This window comes from Emydura macquarii, unplaced genomic scaffold (genome assembly GCF_026122565.2).
Source record: "Emydura macquarii macquarii isolate MOO-44397 ecotype Brisbane River unplaced genomic scaffold, CSIRO-AGI_Emac_v2 contig_1551, whole genome shotgun sequence".
Classification (NCBI taxonomy): Eukaryota; Metazoa; Chordata; order Testudines; family Chelidae; genus Emydura; species Emydura macquarii.
Window position 1 is genome coordinate 14,696,665 of NW_027131688.1, and position 19,150 is coordinate 14,715,814.

At 46.6% G+C, this 19,150-nt stretch overlaps 1 protein-coding gene across 1 annotated transcript in view; it reads right to left on the reverse strand.

Moving 5' to 3' along the window:
* KCNH5 (potassium voltage-gated channel subfamily H member 5) overlaps positions 1 to 19,150 on the reverse strand; it is a 234,939-nt gene that overhangs the window by 204,784 nt on the left and 11,005 nt on the right. Inside the window, exon 2 of the mRNA XM_067554914.1 lies at positions 14,143 to 14,266. Within this exon, the coding sequence (XP_067411015.1) occupies positions 14,143 to 14,266 (124 nt within the window). The remainder of the gene's footprint in view (positions 1 to 14,142; positions 14,267 to 19,150) is intronic.

The following is a 19,150-nucleotide window of genomic DNA, read 5'->3' on the forward strand; positions in this document are numbered from 1 at the left end:
GATAGATTGTTAAAAAAAAAAAAAAAAAGAGCTGACAAGATATTAAAGCATATGCTATCCCTACCACTGGGACAATACGTAAAAATGCTACAGTGACAAAATGATAAAATGGAGAAGAAAACTAAACAAAAGCCATGCAAGTTTTCAAATCCTCTTAGATCCCCTTAGACTTCTGAGGCAGAATGCAATTCACTGCAGATAAGTCCTGATGATCCATGCATCCATTATCAGAATGCTGAGTTACCCAAAATTTGTTTCTATGCCCCAAATCCAAAATTCAGACAAGGACCAAAGTTCCATTCTCTAAAATTATCCAGATGTACACCAAGACATTCAGATAATCTGAGTTTACTTATAAAGGTCTGATGATGAATCAAGACAGGATTTCATCATAAAAAATAAAGGCTGCAATTTTCTTCCAAATTAAGTCCCCAATCCAGCAGAGTTTTTAAGAGTCTGAATTGTCCCACTGAAGTCAATAATACATTTATGCCATGTGAGTGGGAAGGAAGTCACTGGAACTACTCACGTGCTTAAAGTTAGGCATATGCCTAAGTGCCTTGCTGGATCAAGGCCTCAGGTCCCCTATTCAACACTACACCTTTCAAATAGTACATTCCCATCATCAATGATATAAGTGCCAGCATCCGTAATTCACATTGGTAGGGTGAATTTCAATACAATGGCATCCCTGGTTCAAAGTCTCTGTGCTGATGTAAATGTGCAACACTCCATTAAACTCCTTTGAGGTTTACTTACCTAATACTTACCACACGTGCCTAACTTGTGGAATAAAATAGAACTGTATGCATTGCCTTTTTATTGCACAAATTAAGAAACCAAACTGAGCTAGACCATTATGCAAAACACATTTAAGAAATATGCATGTTATTCAATTAATTTTTGTATCACGCTGTTTGGAAAACAAAACAAAACAAAAACAAAAAAAACAACAACCCTAAAATGCATCCGTACAGTCTTCCTCCTCCCTTCTGCTAAGCTGGTGTAAATACAAACTTAACCCTGGCATTTCCTAACATTTGACAACAGGGGCTTGCACAGGAATGAAAAATTGGCTGCTTTTGGAGGGGCACTGCAGCCGGTGGAGCTCACTTTTCCCCCTTCCCCCTTGGCCAGTGGAGATCACTCTCACCATGCGGCTAGAGGAGCTGGCTCCCCCCACCCCGAAGGAGCTGTCATCTCCCACCCCGGCCCAGGGCAGGAGGAACTCACTCTCCCCACCCTGGCCCCGGAGGAATTTTGTGCTTGCCTCCCTTTGACAGCTTAACTGTGCAACCCTAATATTTTCTTATATGGACAGATCCTCAGCTGGTATAAATGGGCACAGCTCCAGACTTCACTTCTAAGGGTATGTCTACACAGCAGCTGGGAGAGCGGCTACCTGGGAGAGAGGAAGGGGCAAAGGGACAGTTTGCCGAGTACCCCGTTTGAGAGGGGCCCCCAAACCGAGCAGTGCTGCAGCACCATTCAGGTTTGGCCCAGCACCCCTTCTGCAGCAGAGGGGCCACCAGTCCAGACTGAGTGGTGTCGCAAGCCCGTGGGCCAGGTCGCAGTGCCTGGGGCGGGAGCCAGGCTCCATGGAACAGAAGCCACCCCTGTGAGGTTGAGGGCTGGCTCCCCTCAAATATACCCAACCCCCATCCCTCATCTCAGGGATAATATTTTTGGAAGTGTGGGAGGGCCTCCATTTCAGCTTTTGCCCCAAACACCTCTGTGCTGCCCCGACGGAGAGGTGTGATTTACACCTTGGGTAGACAGACTCACCCTCGCTCAGCTTGGGCTAGCATGCTCAAAACAGCCGTGTGAACACTGCAGCACCACTGACAGCTGGGGTAGCCACCCGAGCTCAGCCCAGGAGGGGGTCAAGCAGACTTGGACTCAAGCAGCTAGCCTGAGCCACCCCTTATGCTAGGACATCCACAGGGATATTTTTAGCGCGCCAGCTCAAGCCGAGATAGCAGGAGTCTGTCTACCTGGGTTGGAAATCACATTTCCCAGCTGCAGTAGAGACACACTCTAAAAAACTGAATTTCATAACAGAACATCTGAGCCCTCAGGGTTATTTTTCCCCAGATCCAAAAATAAATGAAGACTGTTCTATGCAGATCTACAGTTGAAGAACTGGAAGAAAAAGGAACATAGAACAAAAGGTTTCAAACGCTTAGATGAACATACATTTTAATTGATCAGATACTTTTTCCATTTTCTTTGTTTACTAGCATTTTGAATTTGAATGGAAACCCACAACAGAAACCTCCATGAAAATTAAAGAGGAAATAAAGCTCCCAGTGTCTCTGTGGTTTAAATAAAGTTTTTCTTTTACTGATTGATAAAACTTCAAAGCTTCAGTAACAAAACAAGAACACTCAAGTTGTTAGTGACTTGACAAAGGACCAGACTGTGAATTCCTTATTCACTACTGATAAGCAGTTGTTCACACAAGTAATTCCACTGGGGTCAATGGGGACAGACACAGAGTAAGGTGCTACTCAGTATAAGGGGATAAGAATCTGACCTGTAAGATAAAAAATGTCCTATAATATTTGTGGGATACTAAAAGAAGTAATTCACAGTAAAACAAAGGCAGGTACCGATAGACTATATATAAGGCCTTACTTAATTTGCGATATTACGGAAACTGCGGTTTCTGCAATATTAGGCTTCCACTGCAATTTTGACAGTGGGAGCGCCTGCTGTCAGCCACAGGCGGCCACAGCCTCCTGCTCTCAGCTCTGGGAGACCAACAGCAGGAGCCCCCACTTTAAGCCCCGTGTTCCCGCTCTCAGCTGCTCTCGGCCCCGTGCAGCCGACAGTGGAAAATCGCAGAAAAGTGATAATGGACTTTATTACTGCAAATAATAAGGTCCATTATTACTTTTCCACAATTTTCCATGGATTGTCCACAACTCAGCTGCAATTTTATAGCAATCATCTCGCAATTCAAATAGGGCCTTAACTATATGCCATTACTAAATCACCAGTGCAAATTATTAAGGAGATGCGATTGGACTTTCCTGTGATGACTGATGCCAGCAATTTGTTTGACCAAATTAGCAGAGTTCTACAAGATGCCCTTCAATGTTATCATCATTTTTCAAATTCACCACCAACCTAGAAACTCCAACTTCTATTAATACACTGCTGTCCTTCAGATAATTCCACAACACACTGCAGACAGAGTATTTTCATATGACCTGTCTTCTCTTCAGAAGTTCAGCTGATAATGTTTCATACATTTACATTTGAGGTAACAAAAACAACTAAGATTGGAATGTTTCATTTCTTTTTAATCTGTCCTCTTTAGTGCACTGACAGGGCAAAACAAAAACATGACCCAAGAGGTTTCACACAATGTATCATTCAATTGAATTTTCTGTGGTGTTGTTCCAGAGATTTAAAACAATTTTCCCCCTAGTATGAAACTACAGAAAACAAGAATCTGTTCAAGTCCATGACTTTACATGGTTTATCAGTGCAGAAACAATGTGTATTAATTAGAAGTATAATGATTAACCATATTCAGCATCTTGTGTAGTGGGGATATTAAGTGTTAGGGAATAACTATATGACTGTTGAATCTGATCAATCAAAATTATGTTTACATTAAGATCAGTTTATGACAGCTGTAAAGTTCAAATCTTAAAAATCTCCTTAGGTATGAAAATACTGTAAGGTCTTGTATAAGGACTAAACTTTTCAATGGACAGTTTTTAATATCAGGTACATAGGGAACTTACAAAGTAACTCTGCCATATAAGTTACATAATATTTCTGTTTATCACAGATTTAGTTTAATTTTGCCTGTCCTATTTTTTTCCACACAAGAGGACTCCCATCCCTGCTCCTTTATCAATCACACTGTCTTCCTCTGCCACCTGTTGTTGTTATTTATTACTTGTCAAGTGTTGATAGCACACTGTACAAGACACAAATATCAAGACCATCCCTAGGCTGGAGATCTTACAATCTAGATAATAGATTTATTGCAGAAACACAACTCAGTGAGATACTCGGAGAAAGGAGCAACTTTAGATAAATTTTTCTCTCTCTTAAGCAGGTCAATTTTTATTTATCTTGTTTGTGTTCTTGTCTCCCCACCAAGTACCCCCTGAAACAGAAGAGCCACTCAATACAGTGCAGCTGGGAGTGTGCACAGGACACATGTATCCCTAGTCAGTTTCAGACAGCTGCTGCTGGCCTCTCCAGTAGTGTCCTGTTTGCGTCAATGGATGATTCTATGCGTTTCTGAAGGCTGCGTGAGTGGCATGGCAGGATCCTAAATCAGAATTACAACCCAGTTTATCAAGTGGTAGCAGATGAAAAGGGGCACAACGGTATTACACTGGCCAATGCCAGCTTGAAAAAGATTTACTCCGAATGAAAACCAGCCATCAAAACACAAATTAAACGCATCAACATTCTGCAAGCTAAAGCACATCCATCATTTATTAAGAAGATTATAAAGAGCCTCAATGACCCTGGAAGCTCCATGGGCCTGATTCTCATTCACAACAAGGCCTCTTTGCACCACCCTGACAGTGTAAGGTGTCTTTAGTGTAAATGAGAATCAGGTAAAATAGGTATGATCTCAATGTCAAGTTTAATTATTCTTTAACACTGACTTCAATACACTAGATACACTGGGTGAAATCCCAGCCTACTTGAAGTCATCGGCTTCAACAGAGCCAGGATTTCACCCACAGACTTTTCATCCAACTTTAAACAGCAATAGATAAAACCAGGAATGAATGTTTCCCTCACTCCTCTGAGACACTGAATAAAACATTGCAGCAGTTTCACTGATAATGCTGCATGTAAACAACCAGTTCAATAAAGAGCTCTGATACCATAATACTGTGTCCCTTTGCTAAGGGAACCTGGAGAAGCTCAGGTTTCTTCTGGAAATTGTTGGGCACACTCAGCCCCAAGCCAAGCTTTGAGGAGATAGGCAAGTCGAAGAGAGGATTGGAGAAGGCCCCAGACTATGCCAGATGTACAGTGCTTGGGGCAGCTCTGCTAACCAAACATTCAATGGGTGCGTGTTTTCATGAGTACTTGCAAAGAGGAATCAATGGCTACCAATGAGCATTGAAATGATATTTTGAGAGTACTACTACCACCACCATATAATTTTCAGAAAGGTTTTATAACCTATTCTTTTAATTTATTCAATAAGGCCTAAATTTGCCTATACCTCAATTATAAAAGAGAAATATTTTCCTTAGTGCGATTTAAGCACCTAATGCAACTGAAAGTAAAGAATTTTTGCATGTGCAATTGCAACCTAAACATGTTGAAACTGCAGCTGCCCCGCAGGCCATCGCAGTTGTGAGTTGATGAACATTGTGCCCCGTGAAATTACAAGTTTCCACCTGCTGAAAATGTTTTATGTGATAATGCTACTGTGTGCCTGCAGCAGGTTCACACAGGCCCCCCTGCTGATCAGGTCCTCTGCACCCACACACCACTCACAGACGTCAGCTTTGTGTTCCCACCCGCGTGTTTTATTTACAGCGTATTTCCCACCACCATCTAGCAATATACAGTCCGCCCTACCAGCCCTATGGCCTCACTGCTCCAGCCACTGATCAAGGAAGCTCACCCTCCTCCTCCAGTGGCTTTTCCCTTTGCTGGCTGTTTTTCCTCCCCTCTCATCCTGCACTTCCTTCCTGGGAAGCCTTTATACTGCCCGACTAATGAGCATAGAAGCTGCTCCCCATCAACCCATGGTGTGCAGAGTTCACCTCAGCCTTTTCCAATCCCCTCCAATTTGGTCACCAGTTCTATTTGAACAACAGGATGTGGGTGGGTTTGTGCCTACCCACAGCTAAAAGCCCCTCCCCCAGCCTAAGGGGAGGAACTATGGGACCTGGACTCAACTAATTACGGGAGACAACGAATGAAAAAACAGGGATGGGCGTGGAGGTCAAAAGGCTAAACAGAGGGAACCTGAAGGGGACACTGAGTAGAGAACTCCGGACAGCGCCCACTGCTCCTCAAAGGTAGCCAAGGAGTCAGCGGACACGGCCCAGAGGAACTCTGCTCGGAGATGTGATCGGACGGAGGAATGGAAGGAGGCCCCACAGTCGAAGAGCACCTCCTTGGCCAACCTCCTCTCACTCGTGTTGTAGATGGCCGCCTTGGCCATGGCAAGGAGGAAGGTGATGAGGAGGTCCAGCGACTTTGTGGGGCTGTGGATGGGGTGCCCATAGATGCAGAGGTATAGGGAGAAGTGCAGCCAGAACTGGAGTATCCGGAATAGGGACTGCAACCTAGCGCACTTCAGGTAGGTGTGTGCCACAGTCTCCCTCACGACGTGAAAGGGTCAGGCTTTGGGACAGGGGTGAACCGTGCCAGGTACACACCCATGCTCATGGCTCCGTGAAGGAGCCGCCAGCCGATATCCCCAGCAGGCCATGGAACCAAGGTGGCCCACCCAGGTCTCTCGCCCTCTACAGGTGGTAATAGGTCCTACCACTTGGTGTCAGGGCAGGACATGAGAGCGAGGAAATGGAGAGTGTGGAGCACGAGCATGTGGAGGTGTGCCCGTGGCATGATTTGGAAGCATGCCGGCTACAGGCCCCACAGCCGGCTCAGGGTGTATGGAGGAGGCAGTCGGGGGGGGGGGGGGAGAAGGAGGGGGAAGGAGGAGGGTTCGCGGGGCAGGGGCCCGATGAAGAAGTCCAGAGGGCCCGGGGTGAAGGGCAGGCAGGAAGTGCCTTTCCTCCGAACCTGCCCAAGGTAGGCCTAAGCAGGAGGAGGCAAGGCTCCCCTTGCCTCCTGGAGTACACACACAGTGGGTTCGAAGGGTGGAGAGCCCCATGCGCCGACCCAACACTTGGGGATCCACCCAGTCTCCCCGGTCACAGTCCAGGAAGTCGCCGATCTTTATGATGCCACCCAGCACCAGCCTCTGGTGCACCGAATAGGACTCCGCCACCTGCACACTGAGATGGGGATTGTGTAGGAGGGGCTCCGTGAGGAGATCTGCCTCCTCGGCAGCCGCCACAGACCTGGTTGCGTAGACCAGCCTCCAGGTCCAGAGGAGGTCGTGGTAGAAGACTGACAGTTCAGAGAGGTCTCGCGGAAGACCTCTCGGGTGGAGAAAAAAAGCTACCGGTCGTATTGGAGCCCTCAGAGGCGGCGGAGGAAGGTGTGCACCAGTGCGCTCCATGCCAGACTACCTGCACTATACAGGAGCCTCTGCAGGGCCTGGAGGCAGAAGGTATGGACCTGGCTGCAGGGGGAGACTCAGGACCCCTGCAGAGACCCAGGGCAGTCCTGGCCAAAAGAAATCCGGAATCGTCTTCTGGAGGTTGGCCAGGTAAACTCGGGGTAGGGACCAGGGTGTTGAGTCGGTGCCAGAGCATGTAGAGGACCAGCTGGTTAAGCACCAGTGCCTTCCCCCACAGTGCTGTCCACCTCCAGAGCCGCTCAGCCACCCTGCCCTCTGAATCCCCCAGTTCTCCAGAGGAGAAGGATGGGTGGCAGAAAGGTACATGCCTAGATAGAGCAGCGGACCCGTGCTCCACCGGATGGCTTGAAGCGTGGGTGGGAGGGAGCTCGCCCGCCACCCAGCCCCAACCATCAGGCCAGAGCTCTTGACCCAGTTGACCTGGGCGGAGGAGGCCGCCGAGTAGATGGCCAGGCAGGCCTCCACCTGCACCAGGTCGCCCACATCCTGGACCATGAAGAGCATGTCATTGGTGTACACTGACAGCACCACCCGCAACTCTGGCTCGCAGAGCACCAACCCTGCCAGCCTCTTGCGGAGGAGACGGAGGAAGGACTCGATGGTCAGAGTGTACAGCTGGCCTGACAGTGTACAGCTCTGATGCACCCCATGCCCAAAGCTGATCGATGCGGTCATAGTCCAGTTGAGCCTGACCAAGCACTCTGCGGAGGTGTACAGCATCTTAAGAAAACCCACAAATCAGGGCCCAAAGCCAAACGCCCGCAGAGTGCCCAGGAAATACCCATGGTCCACCCTGTCAAATGCCTTCTTCTGATACAGGGACAGGAGGGCGAACGACAGACCATCCCTGCACCTGAGCTCAAAGAGGTCCTGGACCAAATAAAGATTGTCGAAGATGGTACGGCCCAGGACGGTGTAGGTCTGGTTGGGATGGACCACGTCTGCCAGCATGGACCCTAGCTGCAGCAAGATGGCCTTTGCTATGATCTTATAGTCCATGCTGAAGAGCGAGACAGGACACCAGTTCCTGAGGTCAGGGAGGTCCCTCTTCTTGGGCAGCAGGGTGAGCATGGCTCGCCTGCATGACAGGGAGAGCTCCATGCTCCCCAAGGACTCGGCCCCGATGATGGTGAGGTCAAGTCCAAGGATGTCCCAGAACATGAGGTAAAATTCCACAGTCAGCCCGCCCATGCCCGGGGATTTATTGGTGGGCATGAGACAGAGGGCTCCCGAGAGTTCGCCCAGAGTGAGAGGAAGCTCTAGACTGCCCTGGTCGCCTGCGCCTACTGATGGCAGTTCATCCCAGAGCACCCTGCGGGCACGGCATCCGACGGATCCAGGGAGAAAAGGTTGGTGTAGAAGGCCCTGGCCCTCCCGCACATCTCTGCTGGATCCGTGAGGGGGTGTCGTCCTCCGCCAAAAGGCAAGGCATGTGCTTCTTGGCCCTCCCCTTTTTCTCCGGGGCATTGAAGAAGCATGAGTCATGGTCCATCTCCCATAGGAGACAGATGCAGGATCGAACAAAGGCACCCCAAGCCCGATGGTCTTCACGGGCCCGGAGCTCCTCCCGCGTCTCCTGGTACACTCCGCAGAGGGATGGATCCTCGGAGCTGGCGGCCAGACATCTGCTACCACGGCTTCCTCAGCCGGTGCCGCCTGCTGGGCTACGGCAGGGGGCACGGCAGAAGGCTCAGCTCCAGCAGCCCCTTTCATGGTCTTACAGGGGCTCTCTCCCCCTTCGGCAGCGAGAGGGGATGCTGGGCTCCAGCCTTGAACTTGCCACGCTTGCCCTGCACAAGCACCCAGTCCTCAGAGGCAGAGGGCTGGTCAGCGGTGGCAGGGCTGGGGGGGGGGGGAGAGGGCACAGGGGTCAGGGCTTGGGAAGACAGCGGAGGGAGGAGAGGCCTCCTCCCAGGGCAAGCCCCCTCCGGTTCCTGACAGTGGCTGCCCTGGCTCCCTCTCCTCCGCAGGCCCCCCCACCAACTGACACCCGCCACCGCCAGGCTCTTCTCCACACCCTCCTGGGAAGCGACCTCAGATGCCAGGAAGGAGACTGCCTTCTCGTACATCTTTGAGGCCGCTACCACGAGCATGGGCCCCCCCACCCGCGCCAAAGCCCACATGTAGGCTTCCACGTGGGGCAAGGTGGGCGCCATGAGACAACGGACCCTGTGCTTCCTGGTGAGGGTGGGGAAGAGGCCCCCGTCCCTATGGATGGTGCCAGAGGCAGCGGTCGGGACAGGTGACAAGGCAGCGAGCTGGGGGACTGCGGCCATCTGGGCATACGCCCTGGGAGCATTGCCACCCCCAGAGCTGGGGGAGGGGACAGCGGGGGGAGGGAGTAGGAGAGGGGGTCCCACCACGGGAGGCGTCACCTTCCAGGCAGAGCTCTCACCCTTCTTCTTCTTCCTCCTCAGCCCTTCTCACCGGCCGAGGGCATGCACCCGGAGCAGGGGGGGATGGAAGCCATGGCAGCAGCAGAGTCTCCGGAGTCCCTACTCGAGCTTGCCACCACCGGCGTCCCAGTGGGGCGATGCCGGGTGGCCCAGCAGCAGCAGCCGAGTGGGAATAGATGATCGGGTCTCGAGAGGGGGGAGCAGGGACATCCAGGGGGGAGGGGTCCCAGCCCCAGGCACCCCCACCATTCCGGGAGGGGCTGGGAACAGGTTTGTCTGGGGGGGGAAGGGATGGAGGAGGAAGGGGAGGAGAGGAAGGGGGAAGGGGAGGGGGGTGAGAAGGAGAGTGGGGGGCCAACCGCTCTTCCGCTAGGCTGGAAGCAGGGGAGGCGGGCACCGACACAAGGGAATAAAGGGCTGCTGAACTAGGTGGGGAAGCAGGGGCGACGCTCAGCAACCTGAGGTAGAAACCGGCTCCTCCAGCTGCACGGGGAGGGCAGGGGCTAAACCAGCGTAGGGGGTGCAGTGTGCAGGGGGAAGTCACAAGTGTTGGGGGGAAGGGCAGAGGTACAGGGGCCAGAGGGGAGGTAGGTGCAGATCTGGAGCGAGCCTGGGAAAGCACAAAGACAAATCGCAAAGGCCAGGGCGGGGCAGGGAACAAACTAAGACCAGGGGCTAGGGCAGGGCCAACAAACCAATCAGAAAGTCCTCCAGGGAGCTAAAGCAGGAAGGCGCGGCCAACCAACCAACCAACCAACCAACCAATAAACCGTGCGGGAGTGGGGGAGCTAGGGGGAAGAGGAGCTGGCGGGCGGGCTGGAGGAAGGTCCCGCCAGTCAGGGGCAGCTACAGGGAAGGGGGCAAGGCCAGAAAGGGGGAAGGACGGGTGCACCCACAAGCGCTTGGCCAGAAGGGGCGAGGCAGCAGCAGGGAAGGAGCACTCAGCAGCAGCGGGAGCCAGGAGCGGCCAAGCCAAGAGAGATCCCAGGAAGGATGGCAGAGGCGGCAGGGGCCTCTCTCTCCCTCCCTCCCTTGTTGGAGGGCGGGCTGGCAGGCTCCCTAGACAGCAACTGCTGGGCGGGCGGGGGGGGGGCCCACCAGCAAGTGGGGTAGCAACGGGAGGGGGGGGCAGGGGCTTGGCTGGATAAGAGAGAACCTGGCAACAGAAACCGCTGAGGCAGGGGCAGCGAGACCAGCACGCCGGCCTGTCTAACAGCCCCAAGGCAGGGTCCTCACTGCTCCAGTCACAAATCCAGGGAAGCACGTCCTCCTACTGCAGCTTCTCCCTTCTCTGGCTGGTTGCTCCCTCCTTAGGGCTTCAGTGGCAGGGGGCTGAATCAGCCTGGTCTCTCTCAGCACCCTGTCACAGTGCCCAATTCAGCACACCATTTCTGGCGTTACATGGGCCATGCAAAGACATGTATTTAGATCCCTGTGTCAAAGATTTGATAGCCCCATTCTCAAGTCTACTCTGGCTGCTTTGTGCCACTCAGCTGCTATAAACGTGCCATAAAGCCAGGTGTGAACTGCCATTGCATGGGGGCATCCCCAAGTGGGGGAGGGCTAGCGTCAAGGCCCATGGTGTGGGGGGCAAGATTACTGATGCATCTTTATACTTTGGCTATTCCCAGCTGCTGGAACAGCCCTTGGGGGCTTCCAGCAACTGGGCATAATTAGAGCAGCCTCAGGACTGCTCTAACTTACACTGGGGGTGGTGGGGGACAAGTTGGGCTATCCCCAAACTGATAGTTTTCTTCCACTGCTGTGGCTAACTTTGTCCTTCACTGCGCTCAGGACCTGCACCAAGCACAGCTAAACTGGACCACAAGAATCATGGCCGAGAGCCTGAAAAATTTTACATTATGTATCACTCTGTGTATCTCTACATTTTTGTGCTGAAATGCAACACAGCATAATCTGATTTTTTTTTTTAAATCAAAATCTGATCCCATAGCATCAGAAATCTGCTTTGCTTTAATCCATCTAATGCAATGTTGTGGATCAAATAATTCTACTTTGGACACACATGATGTGACAATCAGTCTTATCAAATGTAGACTGAGAACACAATTTAGAAAATAAAATCTTATGTACCACACTGATCAAAACGACACTATCACTTTCACAATCCTCAATACCATACACTGTATTTCTCACCCTCAACACCACATGTTCAAGTTAGTAAACCCAAAAAGGCACAGTCCACCCAAAAACTGTTCTCTGTTCCATACAGCAGCACAACTTTTTATTAGAGAGAAGCTTCAAAACTGTTCCTGTCTGAAAGCGCAGGTACTGTATGGTAAACCTGTTGAAGGACTTTTTGATCCCTGTCTCTTACTTCATGTACGAGCAAAGACTGGGATTTCTGCTGAGGCAGCAGTCCGAGACCCTGGAACACGTGGAAATCATCACACTGCTCACTGTAACTCAACCAGCTAAGGATAAGGCGTAGAAAAGAGTCCAACCCAGTTCTTCGAGTGAAAAAGTCGATTCTAAATATACAGACTCTAAAGCGGACGGGCAGTTGGAAGTGAAGAGAAAACACTCCAGTGCAGGTATGTCTACTCTAGCTGAAAATTATACCTTCCAGCTCCAGTGCAGACATACCCAATGTCCATGGACCATTTTCATCATCGAAATAGGGCTTAAGAGGAACTTAAGTGGTGCACAGGCCTTGTGCTGGCCCTTTCCACAGGGGTGAATTTAACCCCATATAAACTTTTACATCCTTCGAGAGAGAAGGTGGGAGATTGCTCCACATGTTATACCACAGCACCTAAGCATGCACAAAAACACTGCTAGGAAAGAAACCTTTCAGCACCTTCACTGCCTGAACTATACTTGAGGGGTTTTTAATAGAGAACATCTAGGTCCACACATTTCAAAGTGTTTAACTACAATTTTCCTATATTTCTGGTCTGTGTTTGTAATGGTTTTAATTCAGAGCCAGGCTAAAGAGGCTTGGCTGGCAGTGAGTAGCTGATATGGATACATTTCAGTACAAAGAAAAGTAGATGTGATCATGGGAGTGCAACGGGGCAGTTGTATCAGCACATCTGGGATGGCTGCGATGAGGTTGTCTCTCTCAGTTTGTTAATTTGGTTACTATTGCCTGTATTTATATTGCATGGTAACAACACAAGCTTGTTCCTATGCCATTGCCGCTCTTGGGAAGCCAGAATGCTTGCAGGAATCTTGGATTCCAAAGGTTTCTCCCACTCCTCAATAGAGAAAAGCAGACCAGGCCACGTTTTATCCATTCCCATTAGCAATGCGCTGGTTGCCTCGTACTTAAATGGAATGGCAGGTAACATGCCACACATATGGAGCAAGATTCGCTCACTGAGATGCCTCAGTCTAGATGTGAGCCCCTGGCAGCGGCCGGTCTGTCAGGATTGTGGGTGCACAAACCACCCCCACCCCCATTCTTTATGGGGCTTGGAGTTGGCTACCTCAGACCACAGAGAGCATCTCCCAGGGATTCAGCCCTCTCCTGGAGCATCTCCCAGACACTCAGGTGAGGAGGCTAACATTGATGCCTGGCCATAAATTAAATTTGCCCTCTCCTGGCAGAGCACCAGACAAGGGGTGGCAATTGCCCTGATGGTGACAGAGGATGCAGTTTGCACCTTAGTGTGCTTATGGGTGTAAGCTTCTTGTGAGTCAATTAGAGAGAAGCTAGTAAAAATCTTCCACTTGTACAGACTGAAACCCAATTTTTAAATATCCTATCATAGTGGCACCTCTCTTTCAAATTCTTTACAGGACCCGATTCTGACCTCACTGATACTGGTGTAAATCAGGAGCAATCCCAAGTGAGAGGAGAATCTAACCCAGAGTCTCTACAATTTTCCTTTTTTTGTAGATGCCCATATTTCTGCTTCATCCCTTATCAAATTTCTTTTAAACACTTTTCCAATGAAGGTTCTTCTTCATTCCTGCACTGCTCGGAATGTTTATGCCAGCAGCAGATGTTACAAGGCAAAACACAAATGCCTGAACTCAGGACCTGGCAGCTAATTAAAGGAAGAACTAGCTTGTTTTCAAAACATGGTTGGCAAAAATATATATTCACTGGTAAACGTTATAAACTAAAAACAAATCTATATTATCATTAGAAATATTCTCTTTTTAATTAGGGCTCAATCCTGCAAGATGCTGAGCAGTCTGGCCCTGATCCAGCAAAAGCTCTTAAGCATGTACTTAACTTTAAGCACTAACATAGTTCTACTGAAGTCAGTGGAACTATCTATTGACGTCAATGGAGCTACCCATGCACTTACAGTTAACCACATAGTTAAGTGCTTTGCTGGATCAGAGGCAAGGTGCTCAGCACTGTGTAGGATCCAACCGTTATAAATTCTACAGACTGCACTGACGCCTTAAACAGTTTATTTTATTTGTAACTTTACAAACTTTTAACAGTTCATTTTTAAATTAAGCTTTCAAGATCATCTAAACGTTTTACCAGGGTACTAATTTTCACTCGATACATATCAATAGTTCGTAAAATATACAGAAGCTACGTACCTGCAAGTGCTACTTTTCTGCATGACGTCAGCTCGATGATATCCAGAGAGTTTACAAAAACCGTCATTACTATAAACTACGGGCCAGTCCACAATCTGGGCATTTCCCAGTAAAAAACTCGATTCTAAAAAGAAAAAGAGTGAGGAAGATTTGTAGTTAATCACCAAGTACGATTAAATAATTATAAATAAACCAATTGCAGACAGTTATTCAGATTGATAATATCAGTCAGAGATGAGTTTAACAGATAACTGAACAAATTAAAAGCTCTGAAAAACAGGACGTGACATCATAAAATGAAAAGTTACATTTGATTGGACAGGATTTGCTTCTAGTATGGTTTGCAGCTTTTTTCATCTCAAAGTACTAAAACAAGCACCAGCTCTTAAACAATTCACACAGTAAATTCTAAGAATCATCTATTATCAACATCTGATCAGGATGTTGTGTCTTGATGCCAACCTTGAACTACATTATAAATTGTCTGTGTGCCTAGCATTGATGATAGGCATGTTGCATAATAAGACAAATAAAATAGTGTGCTTTTCACAGTTCCCAAAGTACTTCACAGAGGCAGTCACCTCTGGGGTGGAGGATGGCAACCAATAGGCAGAGAGATATTTCCACAGCTATGCACATTGATAATGGCAGATAATGGATAAACTGAATGGAACTCTAATCTAGTGATGGGAAGCAAGGAAAGTAAAAAGTTCAAGGCAAAACAACATTATAGATATAGACTGGAAGAGTCTATTTTATGACATAAAAGGAGGTGCTGGCTTTGGTTAATTCTATCAGCCTATATCAATTCCTGTAAATATGCAAATATTTGCAGTGAGTATTTTTAGGTGGGTGACCCCATGTTTAAATATTGCTTCAATCAACTGTTCTTTTAGTCAGTGCTGATCTCTCCCATGGATTGGCACAAACACATTAGGAGCTATTCCTAAAATAGTTTGGAATGGCTCCTCCACAGTTCCTTTTAGCAAGGTATTCCTGAAGTAGGAAGTATCCATTTTCTTCAGATGTATTGCCATTGTGTTACATGCTCAACAGCAACACAAACATTTCTAATATTGTTCGGGTAACAATGTTCTCCCTAGAGTCTAAAACAGAGATTCTCCAGTTGTGATTCATGGTCATCTTTGAGCATTGTGTAAATGTGTTTTACTGTGGCTATACAGCTATTCAGTAACTTTCACTACTGAACTGGAGATAAAAAGCTATTCAAATGTAGCCATTAAAAGTCTTTAATATACAAAAACTCAATGATGATACAGGTATCTTCCTCTCAGCACAGGTATTGTCCAAAAATGTTCAAAAGGGGAATTTTTAGCACCTGGCATTATAATAGCTAAAGAATAATTATGCCCATTGCTTTTATTTGTTTGATATATTTACCTTACTTCCATATTAAAGAGTGATCATTTGTGTTTCTATGGGTTCTACACGGCACTCTTTCTTATAGTTTATAGAATTGAATGTACAGTATATAAACCAAATAATATTCTACTGAACATTGGAAGTATATTGGAACATTTTTTAGTTTCTGTATACATCTCATATACTTTCCAAACTTGAATTTAGAAAAAAGAATCTGAAGATAAATATTTTTCCTTGTAAAAATCCAAAAAAGACAGAATGATGTGAGGATAGAGCTTTGGCTTTTGTGAAATTCAACCTTTTTAGTTCATTCAGAAAAGCTTTCTTTTTTTTCCCCCCTCCCAAGAGGGATTCAATATTTTTTAAACTTGTTTTTCTACCTAAAGGGAAGCAAGTGGTCCAGGTCCCTGACTGGAGCTTTTATGCATACCACAATACAAATAAATAAATACATAATATGGGATGACTATGGAAGCTTTGCCATTGACTTCAACACAGCCAAAATTTCACACACTGTACCTATACTCCAGGTATCTTTTCCCCCTACTTTCTATTTGGATATCTCCTCCCCTCTCCCCCGTGCTCGCTCTCTCTCTCTCACACTGTCTAAGCGTAACACTAGTCCAGTAATGTCTGGGTGTGAGTTCAGCTTTTGAGCCCAGGACATTTAGGTTGGTATAACGAGTGTGTGCATCACTAATTGCTGGGGCTGTAAAAAGGGATTAAAGGACTTCATAGGAAAGACAAAAAAAAAAACCCAGCAACAACCACCCGGGACTGCGAGGAGTGTAAAAGAGATGTTCGAGCTTCTGAGGCATAACCAGAGTTCTTCTCTGCACTGCTGTTTTATTTTGGCAGCCCTACTGCAGTATTAACAGAACTGTATCCATTAGTAACACCCCCTGCCATTTCCAGTTCTGAACAGGAACGTGAGGAAAATACTACATGGGAGAGATTGTGTGAAACTACAAGTACCACGTGAGTTTTGAACCAAAAACAGGTCTGCTTTTGGCCAAAAAAATACTCATTTTATGTAACTATCTTTCCTAAGAAGTTCTAGACACTTGCAAGTAAAAACTCCTTATATGAAAACGGGAGAATCCTCCATTCACCAGAAGGGAACTGACTGGCTAACTTTTCTATTATATACATCTTTCAGCTGAAGCAGATATGCAAACATAAAATCATTCAGGGATATCATGTGGATTTGTGACACTCCCTGGAGGACCCGAAGTTCATAAACCAATAAACAGATTATCTAGATATGTAGTCTCATCATTTGTGACAGATATCATCCTGATCCTATATTCCTGTTACGTAACTGGTTCAGAACACAATGTACAGAGCATAAGGGGCATGTCACAGCCAAGAGCAGACATATGGTATGCCCAGTATTATATTTTTGTACTTTTACAGCGCCTTACAGCTGAGGATTGCATAGTGCTTGAAAAGCGCTCATTAAAGAAGCATGACCAAACCTATGGGAGATAGGAAAACAGCATTGACTTTGGGTTGCTGTTTTTTGTTGGTTTTTGTTTTTTTATTGATTTTTCGTGAAAAACACAAAATCAAACAAAAATGAAAAAATTTGGCAAGAGGCTAAGTTTCCTACAACAATCATTGTAACAAGCATCAAGCCAAATAAAAACAAACGTACAAGACTCTTGCTTTGTGTATTTAGCTTCTTCTCTTTAAAACTTTAACAAAGAAAAGAGCCCATGTATGACCCAGGGGATTAGTGTTTAAAAGTTTATAAATGCAATCTGAAAAATTCTGATTGCGCGAGTCTTCTTATATCATAACCACATTAATGCATCCATATAACACCAATCTGTCTTTTCCCCCATTTGATTGCTCATCGAGTTACTTTCTCCATCAAAACTGTGTTTGACAATTTTTTCATTACCACTACGATTTTTCCAGAACTAAACCCTTAACAGATTTTTGCTAGACACCAATGCCTCTATATGAAGCAGGGTTAGCTACCTCTTGTCAGTGCTGGAGACACCATCAATCATCAACTAACCTGACCCCTATAATTTTTTGCTTGGACACAAACCCTAAAAATATCATAGGGGTATATGTAAACAACTTTCAACAGTTCGGAATACAAGAATCTGACCCTCTTCAAGCACCTGCAGATTAAATGAGTCTTCCTGCAAAGAGCAAGAAATGGGCAGCAACATATCTTCTAATAGCAAAAGATGCAGCACTCTGGAAACAGAAACATAATATACCTGCACTTTATGCAGGGAGTTATATTAATGAATTTAGCACTGGTGGGGAAACCAAGACACAGATTTAAGTGATTTGCATAAGGTCTCATCCCAATACTCTGGCAGAGATTGCACACATGGATCCTTGCTCTTATCCCTCTGTTTTAACTGCTAGCATATTCTGCCACATTTCAAATTCTTGCACCCCTTTTTATTTCTTTTGGAATCTAACCTCTTGGTAACCACAGACATAACTTAACAGAGGATACAGCATAGTAGTTTGTGTGGGTTTTGCCAGGTTTGAGATGTGATGACTTTGGATCACATTGTTTGAGAACTAACTGTGGACAAACATTTGAGTTTCTACAGTGACTATGAGCAAGGTTTGGTCCTAATGGCTAATCCAAGACTAAAGTTATCTAGTTGGCCTAGTTCCAAAATTATACAACCTACCTACCTACAGAATTCCTAGGCCATCCCTCACCGTTATTTCCAAGATTAAGATTTACACAGAACTGACCATAATGGATTCTGCTCTCCATCTCCTTTAATATCGTGCCGGTTACACATATTGGCGGGGTTTGCTTTGCTTCTTTTTCATGTTCAGTACTTGCAGGACAGATCTGGTCAAAACTAGTGTTGTGCTTCATGTTCAAAATACTGTCAAGCCTGGGTTTATTCTAATATCCTCTGGCAGCCTGCTCTATAAAGCCAAGGGCCATTGAGCACTGTGGCTAGAACCTTGTCCAAGAAGAACAGGTGCAGTTTCCCAGGACACTGGGAATGAAAGAAGGCATTTTTCACCTCTGCTAACATTTGGGGAGTAATAAAACTTCGGACTACTTTGATAACCAGAGTGAGGGCAGTATTCTGGCTACCTCCTCAGGCAATTTTCCTCTTTCTACCAGTGCCTCTGTATCAGCTCCAACTGTGTTCTTAAATTAATTTATATTTTTTTAGTTTTGTAGAGTTTGGGGAATTTTCATTTTATTGTTCCTTAGGTTTCTTTGTGTTGGTTTTAGTTCATTAGATAAATAAATACAATTAGCAAATGCTATGAACTAATATACACATATATATTTAGAATGACAAGAGCCCTATGATAAAGGAAAGAGAAAACAAAAAAATACCTCGGTTTTTGCATTACTAATATTTTATGCAGGTTATAAAAATATTTAAAAGCAGAAGTTAACTTTCCTGTACATACAGTACTCCTAAAACAATTCTTTGCACAGCATGAGATTACTCACATGAGCAAAAACAGCAGGATCGGGACCTCATTTCGTAGCCCTTTTGTGGAATTCATTGCCACAGGAGAGGTAAGCTATCCAGCACATGCTAATTTTAAAAGAACTGGATTATTTTATGAGCTATAAATGATATCTGAAGTTCTGGCTAGTAGGGTACAG